This window comes from Alosa sapidissima, chromosome 17 (genome assembly GCF_018492685.1).
Source record: "Alosa sapidissima isolate fAloSap1 chromosome 17, fAloSap1.pri, whole genome shotgun sequence".
NCBI lineage: Eukaryota > Metazoa > Chordata > Actinopteri > Clupeiformes > Clupeidae > Alosa > Alosa sapidissima.
This window is the reverse complement of record NC_055973.1, coordinates 13,869,270-13,894,269: the sequence shown is the minus strand read 5'-3', so window position 1 is coordinate 13,894,269 and position 25,000 is coordinate 13,869,270. Positions and strand designations below refer to the sequence as shown.

General features: G+C 46.7%; 1 protein-coding gene across 1 annotated transcript in view; it reads right to left on the bottom strand.

Annotated features, from left to right (window-relative positions):
• Positions 1 to 25,000, bottom strand: part of map3k22 (mitogen-activated protein kinase kinase kinase 22) — a 52,491-nt gene that overhangs the window by 15,281 nt on the left and 12,210 nt on the right. The window contains exons 4-10 of the mRNA XM_042067569.1: positions 16,541 to 16,659; positions 14,568 to 14,605; positions 7,852 to 7,951; positions 7,621 to 7,725; positions 7,098 to 7,212; positions 726 to 859; positions 279 to 340 (exon numbers count right to left, since the gene is read on the bottom strand). Coding sequence (XP_041923503.1) covers positions 279 to 340; positions 726 to 859; positions 7,098 to 7,212; positions 7,621 to 7,725; positions 7,852 to 7,951; positions 14,568 to 14,605; positions 16,541 to 16,659 — 673 coding nt within the window. The remainder of the gene's footprint in view (positions 1 to 278; positions 341 to 725; positions 860 to 7,097; positions 7,213 to 7,620; positions 7,726 to 7,851; positions 7,952 to 14,567; positions 14,606 to 16,540; positions 16,660 to 25,000) is intronic.

Here is a 25,000-nt window from a genome sequence, read left to right as displayed (position 1 = left end):
CAGATATACTGACATGTGTGTATGCAGACATGCAGATATGAAAACACACATACTGTTCATGTGAACATAAACATACTGAAACAAACACACACACACACACACACACACACACACACACACACACACACACACACACACACACACACACACACACACACACACACACACACACACACACACTCACATCACAAACAAGTAGAAACACAAGCATACACAATTCGCAGACACAAATATAAGCAGTTTTGAATTTGATCATGCAGACTTAACCCTCTTCTTACCTGTCCAGGGCTTGATCTAGTGACTGGTTGCTGGACAGCGAGTCATCAAATGGCTCGATGAGCTGAAAACGAGAAGCGATCAGGAGTAAGTCAACACCATCCTGTCATATGTTGTCACAATACCAAAATCATGACTTTGAGATGATACCATGCCTGAGTAACTCGATACCAACACTAAAATGATAACCGTGAAAAAACACCTTAAATATGAGTAATTGAGGTACTAGAATAAGCTTAGACAACAAAACATGGAACTTAAAACTTTTTTGGTTCCCACAGGTTGCTATCAGTTCAGCTACCTAGTGGTGTGTGTGTGTGTGTGTGTGTGTGTGTGTGTGTGTGTGTGTGTGTGTGTGTGTGTGTGTGTGTGTGTGTGTGTGTGTGTGTGTATGTGTGTGTGTGTGTGTGTGTGTGTGTGTGTGTGAGCGCTGCGGGGGTGTTCCTCACGCTCTGCTCGTGGATCTCGGGGATGAACTCGCCCTCGCTGTGGATGCTGGTGTAGGAGCCCTGGCGGGCGATCTGCTGCTGCTCCTCAGGAACGCTGCCGGGAGGGGGGGAGGTGCGGCCCGTGTGCAGAGATCCTGGTGGAGCACAGAAAGAGAGAGAGAGGGGGGGGGGGGGGGGCAGACAGAGAGAAATAGAAAGATGGAGAGGCACAGAGAGAGAAAGAGATAGAGACAGAGAGACAGTGAGAGTTAGTGTCTTAATATTCCTTGATACATTTAATACTCGCATCTCTAATAGAGTAGTGTTGTATTGTTGTTGCATTTATGTTGTGTGTGTATGATTTGTTGATCTTCCAGCCAGTGTGCTATACAGTTGCGGGTGCATATATTATCTCCGGCTCACAGCAATGAAGCACTGGAATTACAGAAAAAAGAGCAATAGAACAACAGATCAAGAGAAAGAAAGGAGAGCGAGGAGAGGTAGTGAAGAGAGAGAAAGATTGATCAAGAGAAGGCAAAGAGAGGGAGGAGAGTGAAAGCCTGGGAAAGCAGGGAGGCTAAGAGAGGTGATAAAACAGCACGCAAGATGAAAGACAAACGGTCCAAATGAGTTTGTGTTAGAGGGATGAAAGGCGTGGGGAGGACAGTGACAAAGTAAGAGACGAGCAGAGTGAGAGAGGGGGGGGGGGAGAGAGATGGAGAGAGAGAGAGAGGACTGAGAGAGGGAGGATAGCAGTGATGTGTGCACAACAACGAAATGAAGTAGAAAGGAACAGAGAGAAGAAAGGCTGGAGGAGATGGAGAGAGATGTGTAGACGCAGGAGCTAGAAGACAGGACAGTAAGGGCCTGCAGAGGACTGAGGAGACCAAACAAACGAATCAAACAAAACAAAGCGAGTATAAAAAAAAGAGGATCTGAGCAACATGTGCAGAGCACCGTAGACACAGAAGGATGGAGAGCAGAAGAGAACAGGAGGATAGAGAGCAGAAGAGAACAGGAGGATAGAGAGCAGAAGAGGAGGAGGATAGAGAGCAGAAGAGAACAGGAGGATAGAGAGCAGGAGGATAGAGAGCAGGAGGATAGAGAGCAGGAGGATAGAGAGCAGGAGGAGAGAGAGCAGGAGAGAGCAGGAGGATAGAGAGCAGGAGGATAGAGAGCAGGAGGAGAGAGAGCAGGAGAGAGCAGGAGGATAGAGAGCAGAAGAGAACAGGATGAGAGAGAGCAGGAGGATAGAGAGCAGGAGGATAGAGAGCAGAAGAGGAGGAGGATAGAGAGCAGGAGGAGAGAGAGCAGGAGAGGAGGAGGATAGAGAGCAGGAGGAGAGAGAGCAGGAGAGAGCAGGAGGATAGAGAGCAGGAGGATAGAGAGCAGAAGAGAGGAGGAGGATAGAGAGGAGGAGGATAGAGAGCAGGAGGATAGAGAGCAGAAGAGAGCAGAAGGATAGAGAGCAGAAGAGAGGAGGAGGATAGAGAGGAGGAGGATAGAGAGGAGGAGGATAGAGAGCAGGAGGATAGAGAGCAGAAGAGAGCAGGAGGATAGAGAGGAGAAGAGAGGAGGAGGATAGAGAGGAGAAGAGAGGAGGATAGAGAGCAGAAGAGAGGAGGAGGATAGAGAGCAGGAGGATAGAGAGCAGAAGAGGAGGAGGATAGAGAGCAGGAGGATAGAGAGCAGAAGAGAGCAGGAGGATAGAGAGCAGGAGGGTAGAGAGGAGGAGGATAGAGAGCAGGAGGATAGAGAGCAGAAGAGAGCAGGAGGATAGAGAGCAGAAGAGAGCAGGAGGATAGAGAGCAGGAGGATAGAGAGCAGGAGGATAGAGAGCAGAAGAGAGCAGGAGGATAGAGAGCAGAAGAGAGCAGGAGGATAGAGAGCAGGAGGATAGAGAGCAGAAGAGAGGAGGAGGATAGAGAGCAGAAGAGAGCAGGAGGATAGAGAGCAGGAGGATAGAGAGCAGGAGGATAGAGAGCAGAAGAGAGGAGGAGGATAGAGAGCAGAAGAGAGGAGGAGGATAGAGAGCAGAAGAGAGGAGGAGGATAGAGAGCAGGAGGGTAGAGAGCAGGAGGGTAGAGAGCAGAAGAGAGCATAGAGAGAAGCAGGAGGTCAAGGGAGAAGAGGAGTCACGGGAGTTGGGGTGGGGGTGGGGGTGGTGGGGTGCAACCCTTGGGGCGGGTTGAGGAGAACAAACTTAAGAGTAGAGAATAGAAGAGAAGAGAGGAGAAGAGAAGAGAAGAGAAGAGAAGAGAAGAGAAGGGATGAGAAGAGAAGAGAAGAGAAGAGAAAAGAGATACAGGGACACAGAGGCTATATCCTCAGCACAGAAACAGGAGGGGGATGTAGAGATGATGAGAGGGTTAAGGAGATGGGGGGACTTGGGCCAAGCGGTGGAGGAGAGGATGGGGGGGTGTGGATAGGGAGAGGGAACGACAGAGCACAGAGAAGTGGTGTGTGGAGATGAGAAGAGACGGCAGGGTGAACGAGGGGAGGAGTTGATGAGGGGAGATAAGAGTAACGGGGAGAGGGAGAGGGCAGTGAGAGGGAGGGGGCAGTGAGAGGGAGGGGGCAGTGAGAGGGAGGGGGCAGTGAGAGGGAGAGGGCAGTGAGAGGGAGAGGGCAGTGATAGGGAGGGGGCAGTGAGAGGGAGGGGGCAGTGATAGGGAGGGGGCAGTGAGAGGGTCATCAGAGATGAGAGGAAACAGAAGATCATCTCCGCTCTTCTTTTTTTTGGTGAAGGGAGGAAAAACGCTTGTCGTTTGGCGGCAGCGACGTAAGAGCAAATCCCATTTTAAAGCCATCGCTTGGACGGCTGCCTTTCACCTCGGTGGCTCGGACGTGTCCTTCCGCCCTAGGTCACGCTCTGCACTGAGAAATCACGGCCTTCAGTCCGCGCCATCATAAACAACTGGCCTCTACTGATGCCATCGTGCCGCACAGTACAACACAACACAGCACAGTAAACACTACACTAAAGAGCATGCATGGGGCATGGATACAGATTTCTCTCTGCTCTCAGGTGTGAAAAGAGAGAGAGAGAGAGAGAGAGAGAGAGAGAGAGAGGAAAAGAGAAGATGGTAAGAGAGAGTTGATGAAGGATGACAGTGAGAGAAAGAGAGAGAGATTGGAGAAAGAGTGTGGATGAGAGGGAGATGTTTAAGGGGGAAGGAGAGTGTGTGTGTGAGAGCGAGAGAGAGAGAGAGAGAGAGAGAGAGAGAGAGAGAGAGAGAGAGAGAGAGAGAGAGTAGAAAGTAACCTAGAGAGTGAGGGCCAGATGTACGCACATTTGCGAACGTAGCGTTATCAGCGTCATGGACACACCGCAGATTGCGAACGCTGTCAGACCCAAGTTTCCGTCGTATTTATCAATCGTTCAATCCTTAGTGTAAACTGCGCCTTTCTCTGCCTTTCTCCGCCCATAAAGGCAATTTACGAACGTCCACAACTGAATGGTAGCGCCTACATACAAGCGCAGTTGAATAAAGTTAACTGATGACAACATTAAAAAGAATCAAACGTTTAGCGATCATAAAATAATACCATACATGATAAGATGTAAACAAGCAGGGAGATAATGAAGATCAGTAGTTCTACTCAAACTACTTGTGCACGTAGGCTATGGAAGATTGGTCAAATCTAGCAAGTAGGAAAGTTTAAGTGAATGACGTGAAAGTGAAAGTAAGACATTGGAAAGGCCAACGAAAGTTGAGGTTGCTTTTGGTAGTACAAATACTTTCACCACAAAAACTGGTGTTCTAAATAGCGATTCTGTTGTCTTTGAAAGGTTCTCTTATTGACGCATTGAACTGCAATTTGAATTAACACCTGCTTTTACAAGGCGGAAGTATTTAGGCGCAGAATAGACGTGCGCTTTCAGGAGCAGTCTTTGTACATACTGCAGAATACATAATTAGGCGCTTTTTACTCTTCCCCTCTCATCTTTTTACGCTAAACTCCCACTTTCCCCTGGATCCTCCCATGAATGCATATGCATGACATGACAAACGCAATCTGCCACTTTCAGCTCCCGCGACAGGCAGTTTGCGCTTTTACATCATTGCGGCCTGTTTGTACATACCTCGCAATGATTTTACACGCACATTGCAAAACAAATACGCCTGAAAAGCGTTAGTACATCTGGCCCTGAGTGTGTGAGAGAATGAAAGAAAATGAAAGAAAAACAATGACAGAGAGAGAGGAAGAGATGGGGGGGGGGTGCAGTCAGATGCATGGACACAGCCCAGCCAGCCACTGAAGCATTCCACAGTCCCAGCACTCTGTCCATCTGAATATTTCTTATTTCTCCTTCTCTTCATGTCACACTCACCCCCTTTCTTTACCTCTGTCTCACGTCATCTTGTCACTTTTCCTTTCCACTCTCTGTCCATCCCTCTCTTCACTCCTTCACTCTGTCTGCCTCTTTTGCTTTGTGTGTGTGTGTGTGTGTGTGTGTGTGTGTGGTGTGTGTGTGGATTCTGCTCACTCGGTGTGGATAATACAATCAGGTCTGCATCGGCACCCCAGCATCTCTATCCAAGCATGCGCTGCAACACTCCACAACTGCACCAGCCCACCGGCTACCCAGACACACACACACACACACACACACACACACACACACACACACACACACACACACCACTGGTTGGCTGAAGGCCACAAATAAAGAGAAAAGCTGTGAAGAGATAGAGTAATGCTGAGAAAAAGAAAGCAGAAAGAAAAGGAAGTGTGTGTGTGTATGTGAGAGAAAAACAGAGACAGAGGGAAAGAGAGAAACCCACCAGAGAACACCCACCCACCCCACACACACACACACACACACACACACACTTTTTCCTGACAAAACCCTCTGGGCAGCACTGAGGCTTTATCTGAGTGGCCCATAATTACCATAAATTAGCCTCTGCCTCAGGACACACCGACGCTCCCTCCACTGCAGTTAATGGCAGAGTAGCACACTAAAGGTTAGCAGTTAGCAGGAACCACTGCAATCTGCAGAGCTGTAAGTGAACGTAGCCTCGAGGAGAAGGGCTAATGCAGGGTTCACCTGCGGACACTGTGTGTGTGTGTGTGTGTGTGTGTGTGTGTGTGTGTGTGTATGCTCAGTACAAAAAAAGCTTGCGGCGAATCCACACAGCAGACACAGGAGACCAGGAGAATGACCTTTCAAAGACTGACCAAAACCGACAGCAAAGGGGTGCTGTCACTGCAAGCGTGTGTATGAGTCTGTCTGTGTGTGTGTGAAAGAGAGAGGAGAGAGATAAGAATTGAGAGGGGAAGAATGACTGTATGTTTGTGAGTATTTCTGTATTTCAGGGTGTGTGCATATGTGTGTGTGTGTGTGTGTGTGTGTGTGTGTGTGTCTCTGTCTGTGTCTCTGTCTGTGTCAGCAGTTTGTGTGTATGTATGTGTGGGTGAGTGCATGCCTGAAGTATGTGTGTGTTGTATTGTGTGTGTGTGTGTGTGTGCGGGCGTGTGCCCCTGTGCCTCAGAAACTCATACTGAAACTGAACAAAAAAAAGCGCTGCTCTTGAGAAGCCATCCTTCAAACGGCGCGAGGGCTTCAGACTCCCACACAGAGCGGATCGCCAGGAACAACGCAGAATCTTGTGACAGCTCCTCTCATCTCTGAGGCACCCTCAAGGAGAAGTGGCACATCTTTTGTGCCGTTTCATCTCCAAAAAGTGCTGATGGAGGCAGTGCATGGATGACAGGTGGTTTGGGGTAGTAGTGCAGTCTAGTGTGTGTGTGTGTGTGTGTGTGTGTGTGTGTGTGTGTGTGTGTGTGTGTGTGTGTGTGAGTGTGTGTGTGTGTGTGTGTGTTGTGGGGAGGTCGTGGAGTCTCGAATTCGTCAAGTTTATGGGACTGGAGGAAGGGCAATTCTCTGTGTAAAGATTCATTAAGCATTGGCGGCATCACTTGTCCTTAGTGTGTCCCGTGGCAGACATATCTGTCAGTTGTGACAATGGCATCGCCATCACTGAGTATTTGCATTCATTTGCATGTAGTGAGATGAAATAGATCTTCTTCAGCACCTCCTATCCCAACGCCATCAGCTAGAGTTGCATCATCAAAGAGCCTGCCCTTGTAAAACACCGCTTGCAACCTATCCCCCCTTCCACTGCCATGCACGCACACACACAAACACACACACACACACACACACACACCAAACACGTAAACCAGGCAACAATCCTGACGTCAATGTCGCTGACACTGATGTCACTTGATGACGCTGATGTCACTTGATAGACAGAGTGAATGGAGGAAGTGATAAGTTGGCTAATGACTATTTGATATGTTTTTGTTAAGTTTGTAGGTGTGTGTGTGTGTGTGTGTGTGTGTGTGTGTGTGTGTGTGAGCGAGAAAGAGAGCGAGACACACCTGTGGAATGTTTGCGCACTCGCTCCGAGCCTTTGAGGAGAGAGCCCTTGATATCCCCAAGTGACCTGGATGATCTCATCTCGCTCTGTTTGTCCCTGCTGTTCACCTGTAGAAACTGTAGATATAGAAGGGGGACATTGCTTTCATTGTAACAGATCATAAAACTTCCAGGAGTACTGTACAGATGATAGAAAAATACCACAGTGAAAAAAAGTATTTCACACCAAACTGACAAGAAACAACTGCTGTGAAAACAATCACAGCTTGAAGAAGCACCACAAAGATATCCCTGCATGACTCTCCCTGACTGAAATTCAAAACCGCTGGTGTCCTGTGGTTGCCTTTGCTCTGGTTATCATACCACTGAATTATGAAGGAGCTCAGGGGCTGGGGGGTGGGGTAGGGGGTGGGGTAGGGGGTGGGTGGTGGGGTAGGGGGTGGGCTGTTGAGTGTTACTGTTATCCTCAGTGGTGCGTGTGAAATGGGGAGGGGGGGGGGGAGTAGGATAGAGGGGGGGACCTACATGGTTATTCTTGGGGGTTTTCAAAGATATCCTAAGGGGGCCGTTCATGCCGGCACACACTGGCACTTTCTCCAGGTCCTCCTGGTTCTTCAGCGGTAACATAACCTGAGGGAAATGAAAACACACACACACACAAAGACACAGAAGACATGATATAAAAGAGCCAGTTCTAAAAAAGGTTTGATCTTACTGTAATATCATACATTGTATATAATCAATAATAATCATTACCTCTTTGTCAGTGTAATACATGTCCATCTGTTGGCCAAAAGCTTCGGTTACTTTCTGGAGCAGCTCCTTAAACTTGAGGGGCTGTTGGAACATGATGATCCTGAAAGACAATGGCATACACAGATAGTGGGTCAAAGGTCAAAAATTAAGAATGAAAAAACTTTGCAGTACTTCCAGTGACTTACATACATGTACCACATTCTCATCACGAAACAACTTGTCAAATAATTTCACGTGCCCAGGTTAATGTCATTACATTTCACAAGGCAATGATTCTGGGCTGAACCTTACCATGGCAATATAAACTCTACACAAACAACAGAATAAAGACAAGGGCCAAACCATGGTCAAAGTACACAACGCTCCAGACACAACCAGCACACATGCCCGCAAGAAACAGATATTTGCCTTATGGGTCATCAGAATTATATGTCTTACAGATGCTCCAAAAGGCCAAGTGGCAACATGTTGTGGCAACGTGGTGAAAACTTAAGTCCAGTTCAGCAAGGGAACACCCCTGGCCTCTGTTGTGGCCATGCCCCGGCGAGGACATGCCCAATGGCAGGCGCCCAAAGCACACCAGCGGTCAACATCTCTCTCTCTCTCTCCCTGTGTGTGTGTCATAACCTGTGCCCCTGGCGTGGTGGGTGGATCTGAGCGGCCCAAGACATGGGACTAACATGGGAGCGGTAGGTGGGCAGCAGGTGACAGACATGCCGAAAGCGTGATTAATCAGCCGGAAGCCAGTTTATGCCTATGCCTCTGATGTGTGTGTGTGTGTGTGTGTGTGTATGTGTGTGTAAGAACTGTCCATGATTAAAGGGCTTGCGAGATGAAAGTGTGTAGTTTCTCTATGTGTTTGATTAAAGCATAAGCACGTATTAAATAACATCACTATCAGCTTCTTTATCAGCAAGGATGTGTGTGTGTGTGTGTGTGTGTGTGTGTGTGTGTGTGGGTGTGTGTGTGTGTTTATGTTTCTGTATCTATGTGTTTGTACTTGCGTGCTTGGGTATGTGTGTATGTGTGTGTGTGTTTATGTTTGTGCGTCTATGTGTTTGTACTAGCATGCTTGTGTGTGTGTGTGTGTGTGTGTGTACATATATAAATGCGTGTCTGTGTGCATGTCAATGTGTGAGAATATACAGTGTATGCATGTGTGTTTATGCATGTGCATATGTGAAGAGGAAATGTCAGAGTGTGCATGTAGAAGAATGCAGCTGTGAGTGTGTGCATGTATGTGGGAGTGTGTGTGTGTGAGTGTGTGCATGTATGTGGGAGTGTGTGTGTGAGTGTGTGCATGTATGTGGGAGTGTGTGTGTGAGTGTGTGCATGTATGTGGGAGAGTGTGTGTGTGAGTGTGAGTGTGTGCATGTATGTGGGAGTGTGTGTGTGAGTGTGTGCATGTGGGAGTGGGTGCTGGAGATATAGAGAATGTCAGTGTGTAAGTGTTTTTGTGTGTAAGTGAGTGGGTGCTTGAGACACAGAGAATGTTTGTGTGTATTTTGTGTCTCTGTGTGTGAGAGTGTGTGCATGTGTATGTGTGTGTGTGTGTGTGTGTGTGTGTGTGTGTGTGTGTGTGTGTGTGTGCGTTTTGAGAGATAGAGAGAATGTCGGTGTGTATCTTGCGTGTGTGTATGTGTGTATGTGTTTGTGTGTGTGTGTGTGTGTGTGTGTGTGTTTGAGAGTTCCCTGCTGTTCCAGCACCAGTTTTGGCCCCACATCTGAGTGTGCACAATGCGAGAGAGCGGCTTCCTGAGAGGAAAGCCAAAAAAAACGAGAGAAAAAAAAAGAAAAAGAAAATGTGGAGCGGCGGCCGTGGCAACAGCAGCAGCGGCAGCAGGAAGTTCGCTTTCCGTTTCCTACTCCTTCCCCGTCCCAACGTGACACCCCTCTCCACTCGCCCTGTCTTGTCTTTCTGTCTCTTTCCCTCTTGTCTCCCTCTCTCGCTTCCCCCCTCTTTCTTTTTCTTCTTCTCCTCTCCTACTCTCTATCCTCCTTTCCAATTAATCTCCATCTCTCCTCTCCTTCACTTTCTCTCTGCTTCTGCCCATTTCTTTTTCTTTCCCTCTTCTTGTATCCTGTCCTTCCCCTACCCCCCCCCCCCCTTTCCCCCTCTCTCTTTCTCTCTCCCACTCTTTCCCTCTCTCTCCCTGGCTTTTTAGGCACACATTCCTGCAATTTTCTCCCAAAAGCACCACTGGTGACAACCACAGCTTGTTTACTAACGATTACGGTCATTGCATTAATTGCTCGTCATTGGCTCCTGTCTGGGGACCTGGGTTCTTAGACCCCCCCCCCCAACATACACACATTTCTGTTTATGACAGGCGATGGGGCAGATCGCCACGGAAATGCCTGTCGCCATAGTGAAGGGGAATGGTGGATGCTGGACGAGGAGGCGGACGGGGACGTGGAGTGATGTGACGCGACGGTCCTTCCGTGATGCGCACAGATAACAGGCTCATTTTGACCCTCTCTGTCTCTCCCTCGCTGTCTGAGGATGCACAAACACAAGGCGAGTGCGAACACACACACACACACACACACACACTCATCATCTTGCTATCTTCCAAAAATCCCACATTGATTTTTTGTAGATGACAAACAAACACACAGTGTGCACACTGCCTTTTAGTGCTTGGCAGAGAACACAAATTTGACCCCCCCCCCCCCGTCCCACACACACCCACCCACACACACACACATCCCTTTTCCTGTTCCAAGAACTCAAGTCCTGCCAACAGTGAGTGGTTTAGAGAGTGTCCAATTAGGGCACTTACTGCCCCTCGCTGCCCCTTCCTCCAACTCTTCCTCACCGCATGTGCCTCCACACTACTCTCAGAGTGGACTGACCATATGAAACACACACACACACACACACACTCACACACACACACACACACACACACACACACACACTCACACTCACACTCACACTCACACTCACACTCACACTCACACACACACACACTCACAGACACACACACACACACACACACACTCATCACACTCATCCTCACAGCCATCATATTCCATCACACAGCAATTAAATCTACACTTCCACTCATTCTTTATGCGCCCTCTTTTGCAGACTTCTTCTGATTACCATGATGGGGGCACTTTAACATTATTAAAGGCAAGGCATCATCAATTTTACTCTCCCATCTCCAATTAATGTACTATAAATATCTTTCAGACTCATCTATCAGTGACTTAATGGTATTGAATGCATGTAGCCATATCATCTAGATGCATAAAAAGGTGATTTAAGTTTTCTGGTTTTACCCTTGGGAGCTGTGTATTTATGTACGGACTCCCTTCATGCATATTAATGCTTGTGCTTGGACAAGTATTGTTTATGCCTTACCATCTGGCTATGACAGGGAAGCTGGGACAGGGAACGATCAAAGTGTATGTGAGCATGTGTGTGTGTGGTGTGTGTGTGTGTGTGTGTGTGTGTGTGTGTGTGTGTGTGTGTGTAGGAGTCAGACCGGTGAAAAAAGAAAACTATGTGGTGGCTTTGAACCCACTGACCAACCCATTATCAATATGCAAATCATCATCTTCCCCATCATCCAGTCCACTCACTATCTGTCACAGCAGCCATGGCGCAAGAGAAGACTTCACAGGAGATTTATAACAGCGGCAACATACGACAAGGTAGAACAGACAGCCCCCTCCCCTCCACACACACACACACACACACACACACACACACACACACACACACACACACACACACACCACACACACACACACACACACACACACACAATAAAACATCCTGCCTCTTCCTCAGTGCCCAATTGAAGGTATGAAGTAGAGATGCACCAATTGCAGTTTTTTATGCCGATTTTTCATAGAGTTTGACCTGCCGATTCCGATTTCATTTCTTCTAAACATTTTACAGCACACACAAATAGTTATTTCTATCTTTTCTTTCATAGAACATGTTAATATAGAAATGTAGTCAACTTATCAATAATGAAATGGCTGTTAAAAAAATGGAACCGGTGAGCAGACAGATTCTTCTTCAAGTCTAACTTCAGCTGCAGTTTCAAACTACAATGCTTCCCAGTGTGTGACTTTCATTTCACACACTACTAATATAAATGCACTGTTATGGAACACCCATTTTTCTTCTTCTCACATCCAATATCCAACTAAAAATACAAAAACAATTTTACATTTTACATTTGAACATGCTACCATGGAACATATTCATATGCATTGATGCATTTATGGGAGGACGAGGGAAAAGTGGAAGTAGGCTATCACGCAAACACAGGTGAGGAGAAGTGCTAATAGCGATTAGGTGCTCCACATGAAAACAGCGCATGTCTGTTTTGCGGTGAAAAACTTAAATCCATATTCTGGTTAAATGCATCAATTAGGCTATAGAAACTTTCAGAGACAGCTGATTCAGTATTCAGAGCATCTGTTTTCTTCATTGTAGGCTACTATGTCAAAAGCAACTTTAACTTTTGTTTGCCTTTCTAATAGGCTATCGTTTGTTTACTTTCATGACATCCACTTCTCAATCTGCTAGACTAGGGTATTAAGTCATAGCCCTAGTCTATGTGCAGTAAATAGTTATAGTATTTTTTAGTAGAACTACTAGGGCTACTGTATGTCGCTGCTTGTTGACATCTTATTATCATGTAGCCTATGATCGCTAAACTTTGATTCTTTTTAATGTCGCAATCGGTTATCTCCGCTCAGCTGCGCTTGTGGTTCAGCTGTGGGCACGGACGGGCGGTGATGAGCGATGTTTACGTAGCCTAATGAAGTGACAGCTTAGTAAATTCCACGCAATATGGCAAAGCACAGCGTTTGCTGCATAGAAAAACTCAGTAGCCTATTAGCGCTTTCTTTGTAGGGCTACATCCAGCCCTGAGTGTTGGCCGGGTGGCTAGCTTCTTCAAACTTTGCAAACTCAGCTGTGTGTTGTTACATTTGCTACGCGCGAGTGCATTTGACCGGCATAAAATCGGCATGTCTCAGACTGACCGGCCGGTCACCAGTTATGGCCGATCACGTGAAAATCGGCCAATTCCGGTCACCAGCCGATCAATCGGTGCATCTCTAGTATGAAGCTGAATGGAGAGGAATGGAGGGTTGAAGGTGTGTGTGAGTGTGAGCATGTATAAGTGTGTGTGTGTGTGTGTGTGTGTGTGTGTATGAAAGAGAAAGTGTGTGTGAGAGAGAGAGCATGTGTAAGTGTGTGTGTGTGTGTGTGTGTGTGTGTGTGTGTGTGGGTTTTCTGTATGAGTATGGAGGTGTGTGTAGTGTGTGGAGAGTGTGAAAGAGAAAGACAGAAAGAGAGAGTGCATTTGAACAGGGGTGTGTGTGTGTGTGTGTGTGTGTGTGTGGGAGGGGGGGGGGCTGTACTGTCTGTCAGTGCTGATATAAAGTGGGCAGACAGCTACTGCTGATGATGAGGCTTCCCTTTCCCCCTTACAGGCCTGGGGCTTTTCTCACTCCATCTCTCTCTCTTTCTCTCTCTCTCTCTCTCTCTCTCTCTCTCTCTCTCTCTCTCTCTCTCTCTGTTCATCTTTCCCTGTCTGTTCTCTTTCTTTTCTTTCATTAGTCTCGCTCACACCTTCTCCTTCTCCCTCTCTCCCTCCCTCTCTCATCCCATCTCATCTTGCCTTCCACTCTCATGCCGTGTCTCTCTCCTCCTTCCGCTATCTCTCTTCTTCCCCCTTTCTCTCCACCCCTCTCTCACTTTCTCTCACTCGCTCTCGTGATTCCTCCAGGGCCACTCAGACCAAAGTGTGACTTATCCCAGCATGTCCTCTTTGTGGCGTGAACACACTCCAAGTGGAAGGCTTCTGAATTGTCACTACACAGACACAGACACAGACACACACACACACACACACACACACACACACACACACACACACACACACACACACACAACCTAGCACTTGCTAGCTATGCCTGTTCTCTTGGGATACTATGACATTGAATTCTCCCTGCAGCTGTTTATACAAAAAAATTCAAGGTAAAAATAACCTCTCCAACTAATTGGTCAGGCTAAAGAAGCACATCTACTACATACTCCAGTGGTGCTCTGAGGACTGTCTGAAAGTTGTGGAAGCCCCAGTCTCTGGAGAGATGACAACAGAATGCTTTCAAAAGCTTGCTCAATCTCGCTCTCTCTCTCTCTCTTTCTTTCTTTCTCTCTCTCTCTCTCTTGCTTTCTCTCTCTCTTTTTCTTTCTTTCTCTCGCTCTCTCTTTCTCTCTCACACACAGACACACACACACACACACACACACACACACAGACAGACACACGCATACGCACATACTCGGTGCTACCATCACAGCTGCTGCCTCCTAGCCACTGCCTTCAGCTGGATCCAGCCCCAGAAACATGGAAGAAATGTGAGGCACTGTGTGTCAATACAGGGCGTGTCAATGAGCTCAAGGACTTGACATTCTCTCTCTCCCTCTCTTTTTTCTCTCTCTTTCTCTCTTCCTTTCTCAGTCTTTGTGTGCCACAGAATCGTGGCACATCTTAAATGCCAGAGCAGGAATTTTCCGATACATTCGGGGCGGCTCGACTCGGGTTCCCCCCATCCCTTGTTTTCCGCCTGGTGAAATCCTCCCACATAGCCAAACACAACCTCCGCTCCTCACGCAGCAACGCACGGGGCATTTCAGTGCCCGCAGGAAGACAGAAGAGGACCATTTCCCATCTTACCGTTTCTCTCTCTCATGCTCCAACTTCACCCGGAGATCCTGTCAAAAGATTGAAAGAAAAACAATAATAAATGAAAAGCATTGTGTTTTTTAAACTCTCTAAAGAAGAAAGTAATGACAAATGGAAAGAAGAACTTTATAGTTTGGCTGATGTGTGTTCATTAATCTTTGGTTGGAAGACAATGCTGTTGAGACTGGAGATAGTGCTATTACTGGCTGTGATCAGTTATGGACCCTTTCAACAAGGTAAACAAAAACAAAAACAATGCTTGAACGTTCTATTTGGGCCCCAATCTACTTCCTCTGCATTAAGATAACATATGGAATGTTAAAAAGGAAGTCTTGTGAGGCCAACTGTGATGCTGATAATGGAACTCTCTTGAAAGGGTTCATACTGCCAGGAAATGCAGGCAGGGATTTTAGCTGAACTGAAACTAACTACGTACCTTTAAGAATCCAAGGAGATTCAAGGGTAGATACTAAAATGCTAAAAGGCACTCTACTCTGCTCTACTTCATACCATAATACACTCTGCTATGCTACACTTTGCTCCATTACACTACACTGTACTACACAAAACTATACTATACTATACTATACTATACTATCAGAATGTGTCACGACAAGAGAACTCAAGGAACAGGAGAAACATGACACTGATTCAGGCGGTGCGTCATTAGAAGCGATTTGGTACATTTATCCCCTACTCAAGCAGTGGCCTGCCAGAGCGCAGGACGGAAACGCTCTCCCTAGGCGTGTTTATGTAACTAAAATGTACCCCGAGGCGAGAGTTGCCCAATCGGGCCTCTGCCAAGATAAAGGCAATGTTTGGGCTCCAGAGAGAAAGAAGTCGACGCAGCGGTGAGTCGATGTAAATCATTTTTAAGACTCGTCAAAACGATGTGAAGATGTACCTCATTTTGAAATGTACAATGGTGGAATGCCGTCGGTGGAGTAATACAGTATGTCTCTCACAGGGACTAGTTTGTGCAGAGGATGTGACGACGCTTACGGTATTGTGTATTGACTCTGTGAGTAACAGTGAGTGTGTGCATGTGTGTGCATGTGTGTGTGTGTGTGTGTGTGTGTGTGTGTGTGTGTGTGTGTGTGTGTGTGTGTGTGTGTGTGTGTAGTCATTTGTACTTGTACTCTGACTTCTGTCTAGTGCAGAGTGACAGTAATGCGATGTGAACAGAGGTGATGACAAGGACCATGAACACACACACACACACACTTTAGCTGGTCACTCAGGACGGATTTGGGCTCAGTGCGGTGTGGCCTCTCTCAGCTGTTTCCTGTTCCTGACAGCATCTTACAACAGTCCAGCTCAGAGCCCGGCTGACCGGATTCTCACAGGTTGGCCACAGACAAAGGCCCTCAGTCTAAGCCGTAAAATCTATCACTCTGTGAGGTTTGCCTGTATCATATGATATGAAATGATATATTTATGTTATGTGCGTGACATAATAATGATGTATTGGTTGATTGGATAAGACAGAGGAGAACTGACTGAGGGTGAACATCCCAGAGTGCATGCAGATAAATTAGTTCAGGGAATGTGCACGTTAATCATCACTTGTTGTTTGGCACGACAGAGGAATTCCCTCGTTACTGCAAAATGAAAAATAACCTGGAGCAAAGACAACGTGTGTGTACATGGTGTGTGAGTGAGCATGCTGGTGTGTGAATGTGTGGATTATTTGGTCTGTGTATGTCTACACAGACAGCCAATATCAAGTTGTGTGTGTGCAAGTCTCTGTGCGTATGTATGTGTGTGTATGTGTATATGCACACATGTGTGTCAGTATGTCCGTATGCATGCATGTGTGCATGTGTGTGTGTGTGTGTGTGTGTGTGTATGTGGTTGTGTGTGTGCGTGTGTGTGTGTCTGTGTGTGTGTGTATACGTGCGTGCCCACATGTGCACAATGCATGCCTCGAGATAAGATAAGATAAGATCATGGGATCCTCTCACCTGTCTGTGGCTGGGGCTTGGGCGGCTCTTGGGCTTGTGGCCCACGTTGCTGTTAGGGTAACTGCGCGAGCTGAGCGCCGCCAGGTCCTTCATGATGGAGTGGAGCGCTTCCTCATCCTCTGCACAAAGAGAGACACAAACACACAGAACCCACGTCAGCACCACGTAGGACAAACGCTCCATCACGTCACGCCATGTCATGCCACATCACATAACTCAGTAGGCGATACACAGCCTGAGAGCCGCTCGACTGTGCAGATCTCTCTTGAGATCATGTGAGAGGCACATTCATCTCCTGCAGGTATGTTAGTATTAGTGGCTAGTTGCTGCCATATCAGTAACAGCTGGTTGATAGTACCTTTGTATTTGTCTGCACTGTGTTCATCTGCATCTCTTTGTTTGGTGCGTGTTTAGAGAGGCAACAGAAGATGACTCAGGGAGATCAAATCAATCAAGAGCTTACTGGCGTCATTGGATCCGGCTCCACAGAGACAACGAAAAGGAAGGGAGAGCTTGCTGTATACACTGAACACTAACATTGCCCTCGCCAGCTTAAAAACATTAGCCTTTGCTGCCACATCTACATCAAGAATCTCCCATACACACACACACACACACACACACACACACACACACACGTACACACACACACACAACATGGCATAAGCAAACAGATTGCAGGGTGGCTGACGTGATTCCACTACAGGGCCGTAACCATGACGCCCACGGCCGTGCAGAGCGGAGAGGAGAGGAGCTCGCCGTAGCCTTGCGGGAGAGAGAGAGCCGTCCCGTGGGATCCTCATTACAAAGAGAGAGAAGGCAGAGACGCCTCCACCAGGAAGCAGGAGCCCGAGATCAATGACTCCGCAAGAGAGCATTAGAGCCCAGACTGAAAGCCTCTCTGTACACACACATACACACACACACACACACACACACACACACACGCACACACACACGACAATAGCAGAGGTGGTGGTTGGCCGACTGTTGCCGACACCAAAGCCAGATGCGGCCTCTCGCGAGCAGAATTATTAATACAGCTGGGGCTTAATGAAACGCACCAGCCTCCACCGGGGTCCGTGCCCTGGCCATATCTGTAATTAATTAGGCAGCTGATTAATCATCTTATTAGAGACGTGTGAGTGATTCTGGTTGCTCTGGGCGCTGGCTGGGGAAAGCCTCCTACTGCCAAGCTCCTCCAGCAGCACAGTGGACCCCTCCCAAGGACTGGAAGAAGGGCTCTGGAATAGATCCAAACCCCAGGGGGGCAGTGGAGAGTTGAAGTACTTGGGGGGGAATGAGGGATTTAAGGAGCCGGGCGCTCAACATGGGTTCTAGAACACGCCAGGTAGAACAGAAGATTCTTCTCAGATTTCAGCTGTGAAGGCTGAGATTTTTCAGGGGGTTAGACTACAAAGATTGAAAGATTCAACAGGCTCAGCAGCACTGGGCATGGACTCCAATGCCAAGTGGTACGTGTACCTTTTATATAAATTAAGACTATGGGGCAAGGGAGGTTGCACATGGGATCTGGTCAATGTAAGCTAGGTGCTGGACATATAGGCGTAAAGACTTTATATACATGTATGTATAGTTTGGATTAATAATGCCCACGTATTCTTGCTGCAGCCCTGCCAGCTGGGGAGAGGAGCAGATCTGCTCCATGGCATGCTGCTATCTGGACTCCAACCTGCATTCTGTACAGGCACTTCCTCTCCAGATGTTATCAAAAGAGTTTCCACCACGCCAAAAAAAAAGAAACAAAAGAGAGAGAGAGAGAGAGAAAGAAAAAGAATGTGTGCTAAGTCAGAACCGTTGCCATATTTCCATAAGATCAATGGCTGGCTCCTATTTCCTTGAGCCTGGGGTGATGTCACCCGGCCTCTGGTCCATGCCACGGAGCGTGAGCAGAGGGCGGAACACGTGCCTGGGGAGAGGAGGCTTCCAATGGCTGGGGGAGGTTAGCCATGTTAGCACTGATGCTGGCCGCTAAAGGATCTCTCTCTCCCTCCCTCTCTCTCTCTCTCTCTCTCTCTCTCTCTCTCTCTCTGTGTCATTGAAAAGTGTAATACATCTGTTCCTGGAGCCAACGCTGCACATTAACACCACTGATGGAAAAAATTCACTATATCAAGAGTGAGCATGCACGTGTGGGTATGTGTTAAATAGCAGATCTCAAACTCTCAAACCCTTCTCTTGCCTATTCTCACTATGGTATACTGTAACAATATATAGTACCACTGATTACTTATTGACATTACCCATTTTGATTTTCAGTAACACTAACCCACTCTACATCTCTCTTTCTTCCCCCTACTGTACCTCACTTGTGAGGTATATCATCACCAGTCATCAGCCATCCGTGTGTTGGCCCTCCTCTCACCCATCTCACCTGAAGTCCCATCCCTATGACTGCCCTATCATCGCCTATTACTGTCCCCCTACCTGGATTCCTGGCCCGTACAGCCTAGCGACCCATCACCCGCCTATGACAACTCTGCCCGGATTCCTGGCCCGTACTGCCGACCCACCACATGCCCTTTGACAACTCCTTTTCCCCCGGACAATTCCAACGCTGGACTATTTGAACTTTCTGACACTAAATTAGGATTAATGCATTATCATACCGGATATGTAGTCATCCCACCTCTTGTAACTTTCACCTCAGGTGGCTTTAAACACCATGTCCTATTCTCTACACCTGACTATCATGCATTTGTCATGTATACAGACCTTACTGTCCTGTATTTGACCCTAGGCAGATGGGTCAGGCCCTTGAGTCGTGGATCTGCTCGAGGTTTCTTCCTGTATGTATCTCCAATTCTAGGGTGTTTTTCCTCGCCCCTGTTTCCCATGGGCCTTCTTTCCTTTCCTTTCTCTGATTGTCTACACTCTGTAAAGCGCCATGATACATGTGTAATGTTTTGGCGCTCTATAAGCACAATTAAATTGAAAAAATTGAAACTGTCAAACAATGGTAAGCCCTATGGTTCTTTCTCCCTCATTGGTAGCCTTGATATCAGCCGGTACTGAGCCATAAGAAAACTGTGTGTGTGTGTGTGTGTGTGTTAAAGAGTACAGCTCAAACAGTTTGAATATGACGTGTTTCAGGAACAAGACCACGGAACAAGAGATAGAGACACATTAATGGTGACAAGACGCTCACCACAGTGGACATCAAAGGGAATAGCTGAGAAACCACAGCACTCTGAGGCAACAAAGAATTTTGCAGAGCAAAATGGTTTTGCGTCAAACTTAATACGCACACTACACACTATTAACGCTTCCTTTTGTCTCCCCACATGGTGTTGTGATTAATAAACTATTTTGAGGTTTAGATAAAAGCACTGCCTCTGTTTACTTCTCGTTCTGAAGTGAAGGAATTTAACATGCAAGTCAAAAAGACATACGCTCTTTGAAGATACATTTGTGCTTTTGGAGGGCAGTGTTGTACACTTATAATCCGTGACTTGCATGATAGTTTTATTATGTATGTGTCTAACTGGGATGTGAAAGCACCTCACACAGTCTGCGCTGTCTCTCTGGAAGAAGACACCGCATCATTTTTTTCATTTTTAATTTGCTTGCTTAATGTGCACATTAGTATGTAAACCACTTACATCACCTGAATTTGGAAGCATGTGTGTAGATTTGTGTAATGTGTCTGAGTTTGTGTGAGCTCTTCTGTGTGCATTCCTGCATGTGTATGTGTGTGTGTGTGTGTGTGTGTGTGTGTGTGTGTGTGTGTGTGTGTGTGTGTGTGAGAGAGAGAGAGAGAGAGAGAGAGAGAGAGAGAAAGAGAGTGTGTGAGTGTGTCTGTGTGTGGTGTTTATCTGTCAGCAGTTTTCCTCTGCTTTTTTTCCTTCTCTTCAAGAGCCCTGCCATCTCACCCGGCTACCTGCCACCAAGCGGACGCAATCATGCAAATGAGGAATTACCATTTCAAGAGCCTCTAATCGAGCCAATTAACAGCAGTCGGCTAATTCCGGAGCGTAAATGCAGGTCATTGCTCTTCCGTCACCACGGCTACCTACGGCTGCTGTCGCTATCAGAGGGACACGCTGGAGGACACACAGAGAAACGTCCACCTGCACAAACGCACCGGGTCTCACCAGCCTGTGCGGAATTTTCCGGAATTAGATGGGATTAGCCTGTCTGGGGAGCGATAGGGTCTCGGAATGGTGCGGGCCGGGGCGAGTGGAAATGAAATTGAGAGGAAAAAACTGGGCAGGACCCCACTGGTAGTTGAGGGCAGTGGGGGTACGGGGGGGACAGGAGGGGGGTCAGCAGATGGGGTCTGCCACACCTTTGATCACTTTCCCACCACAGGGACGGTCCACAGCCAGCTGTTTCACTGACCGTTGCTCTGCCTCCAGCCAGAGTTCAGCCAGGGTTCATGACAGGCCCAGACAAGCTTGGATTTGTCTGCTCCAAGCAGGAGGCAACTGGAAGGTGGAGGGGTTGTTATTTTTGTTTTGGAGGGGGAGACTTTCCACCCCACCTCACCGAGCCTATTTACCTATGGGGCCGTTTCTTGAGATATTTCAAGGGGCTGTCCACTGTGAGGCTTCTGTAAAGTGGAACCTGTGCGTATTTCAACGGAGTAAGGGCGGTAGAGTAGGGATTCACATTAGGGAAGTGCACATTAACTGGCACGTTGCCATGAATTAACCAGACTGGGTGTGGAAAAAAAAACTTGGTCTAGGGAGGAAGAAAATCAGACTGCTGACACACTTCCTGCTGGGATCAGTAGCTTTGCAGGATACGCCACTCACTCATACACAGTCACCTCTTTCTGTGGTCTTCCACTATAAACACGTCATATAGTATAGTTTGACTGCCACCATTTACCAAACACACACACACACACACACACCTTCCTGTGGTTTTACACTCTTACATTATTCATACAGTACGCAGTTATACTTCAGACAGTTATACTTCAGACACACACACACACACACACACAAATACAAACACACACTTGTAAGGACTAGGAACATATATGGGATTTCCCCTATTTAGAGGTGCAAATGAGTGGCTTGCACCTTCACATACTTAGGACATACACACACACACACACACACACACACACACACACACACACACACACACACACACACAGACACACATACAAACACACACTTGTAGGGACTAGGAACGTATATGGGATTTCCCCTATTTAGAGGTGCAGATGAGTGGCTTGCACCTTCACATACTTAGGATTCCCTGAGCTGGTGAAGAGAAACAAGAACAAGAGGAGAGAAGGATGAGGAGGAGAGAAAGGAGAAGAAGACAAGTGGGTTGACCATCACAAAATGTCAGAGTCCTTGTCTCATTCAACCCTTCTTTCCACACACCCTCTGACTATTGCCTCACTGTCAACAGCCCTCGTGCCAGAATAACAGGAGAGGAAAAGAAAATAAACAGGCTGTCATTTGGAGATTGAGATCACCGCCAGGTGCAATCAACCAACACACCTACGGAAAGTATTCTCCAGATGAGAATCAGGTTTAGTGCAAATGACAGATAACATCTTTGCAGTGCAATTTTTAAGTGCTATTTTTTTGGCCCACTTTAAGGACAACCTTGCATTGTGCTGCTCACGTCGCTTGCAGTCAGGACACTCCAATTGAAAACAATGTATTTTAACAGATTTTATCGCTAATGTTCGCTCGCATCAGTTTGGACACTATGTAAGACCTTAAAGGAACTGTATGTAAGAAATGTATTTCAATTAATCATAAAATAGCCCTGATATGTCACTAGACATTAAGAAATCATGTTCATTTTAAATACTTATATCACTGACAACAGTAGTCCGGCCAGGATATTGTCATTTAAAAAGTGAAGTTGCAGCCCTCAACTGATGTTGATGTTGTGTTTTGTCATGTCATGTTGTGTTTTGGCCTGATGCGCCACCCTCTACCTATCTACTAATCACAAAGTCAGTAGTGTTTCGGCATCCGGGTTGGCAACCTCGAGTCAGGAGGGAGGGGAAGGGGATACACCACTCTACAGTAATTTGAAAGTGATTGCAGTACCAGTTTTGGCCACAATCTTACATATGGTTCCTTTAAGGCCATTTTTTCTCAAATGTAAACAATGGGAGATATGAGGAAGTGGGGTAGCACCAGCACCATGACTAGGGAGTTCACACCAACTTGTGAACTGTATGGTGACTGTGATGCTGGTCACTGTACGATAAGGCTGAGGCCTTTACAAGGGGACACTTCCGTCGCCTGAGGTCTAAGTCCAGCTGTTTGAACATGCAGATGGTGCGCTGTGTGTATGTGTGTGTGTGTCTGTCTGTGTGTATTTTGTCTATTGTTGCTGTCTATTTTTCTTTCTTTGTTGGTTTGTTTGTTGTTTTTGACACACGCTCCGTGACAGCTCTGTGAAGCCGTAACAATGAAGGAAACGTGGGGATGCTACAGTGCATGTCTCTGTCTGAGATGCAGAAGGAGACTGACTGAAGTCTTAACTGCCCCCTCAACACACACACACAACAAAAGTGATGGGGGAGAGAGAGAAAGAGAAAGACTAGGACAGAGAGAGAAAGGGTATGAAAAGATATCCGAAGCCTGAAGTATTTGTAAATACTGTAGAGTATGACAGAGTTTGAATCATTTCAGGCTATTAAGATCATTATAATGAAAAACACTTTCAGTGCTCAAAGCTTGCCTGCCTTTACATCACTGCAGCTGTTGCATTTTAACTTCACAAAATCATGTTAATCTGTCAATGTTTATGTTCCCCCCCCCCCACAGACACACACACACACACATACACTGCCACAACACTTTGTTTATTTTAGCCTGCATGATGTCATGGAAAGCTTAAGAGAAGGAGAGCTTCAAAGAGAGAAGTAAAAAAGAAAGAAAGATAAGTCGGACAAAAGAAAAAAGTTGTTGCTTTATCATCCTTGGCAACCATCTCACCTTACAGAGATGTTTATCACCACCAGGTTGTAAGTGTGAAATGTAGTCAACCTGAGTATCAGAGGGCAGGCAAACCGGTTGTGTGGCGAAACCACCTCAGCTCGAGATGGACACATAGATTAGACAAGCAGAAGTCAAACTGAAGTCAAACCCAGCTGGGCTTACAGGCATATGCACTCTGCCTTGTTAAAAAAAGTCTACTTATGTGCCTCAGTATAGCTACGATCACTTAAAGTGCACACACACTGTAAGGCAGACATAAGTGATTTGCATGGTCTATAAAGGTCCTGGTCTGTCTGACGTAAAGGCATGGGGAAGAAGAAATCATTATCAATGAATGCATGGTTTTGTTGTGGTTGTTATGGAACCCTATGTTCCACAGCGTAGCCTTACACTGAAGATGAGCCCTCTGAGGAGTGAGTTCATCAAATAAAGCCATGCCCTGGTAGACGGTGGGCCAGGGGCTTTAATTTGTGAGAAAACAGATCCCCAGCCATTGTTTTTTTTTCATATGAACAAAACATTTTTCTTCTGAACACTTTATTTTAATTTCAAGTTGTTTATATGTTCATAAAAAAGAACATGCGTTTCGTACACTAACTAGGCAAATGGTATGGATTACTCAGAGCCATAGATAGTGCGAACTACATGTAATTAAAAACTCATATTAGCGCGATCTGACTGAGTTTATGCTACACCACAATGGAAGTGAATGTGTCATCCCTATCAACCACCTTCATGTCACCAAACTATATGGGTTGAAATCTGAGTGGCAAATCGCAACACTCAGCACTGCAATGGCACTAATGTAAGATGCAGCTAACAAACAAACAAACAAACAGTAAAACAGACCATCATACAGAGAGAGAGAGGCTGTGAGGTGTGTGTGTGTGTGCGTGTGTCTGTGTGTGTGTGTGTGTGTGTGTGTGTGTGTGTGTTAGTACATGTATGTGTGTGTGAGCATACGGAGTGTGACAGCCTGATCAGAATCAAACGCCCCCACAGATACAGACTCAGACAGCAGAACAGCCGCACACAAACCTCTCCATACTTCTCTCCCGTCCTCCAGCACATGCACATGCACACTGTGTCTCCCTCACTCCTCCAACTCTCCCTCTCTCTCTCTTTTACTCTCACTATCTCTGCATGGCCTTCTCCTCCAACTCTCCCTCTCTCTCACTTTTACTCTCACTATCTCTGCATGGCCTTCTCCTCCAACTCTCTCATTCACTGACTATGTTACCTCTCCCTTTCCTTCATCCACTCACTTGTTCACCCTCATTCATTCATTTACCACTTCTTTCTTTCTTTCTTTCTTTCTTTCTTTCTTTCTTTCTTTCCTTGCACTCCTTCCAGCCCAATTCTTATGTACAGTTTTGTTTTTGCTTTCATTCTCGTTCACTTTTCTCTTTCTTTCTCTGTCTGTAACCTTTTCTCTTCCTCCTCTCTATTCCACCCACTACACACTCTTTCTGTCTCTCTCCTCACTCCCACTCTCGCTTGCCCCCCCTCCTCC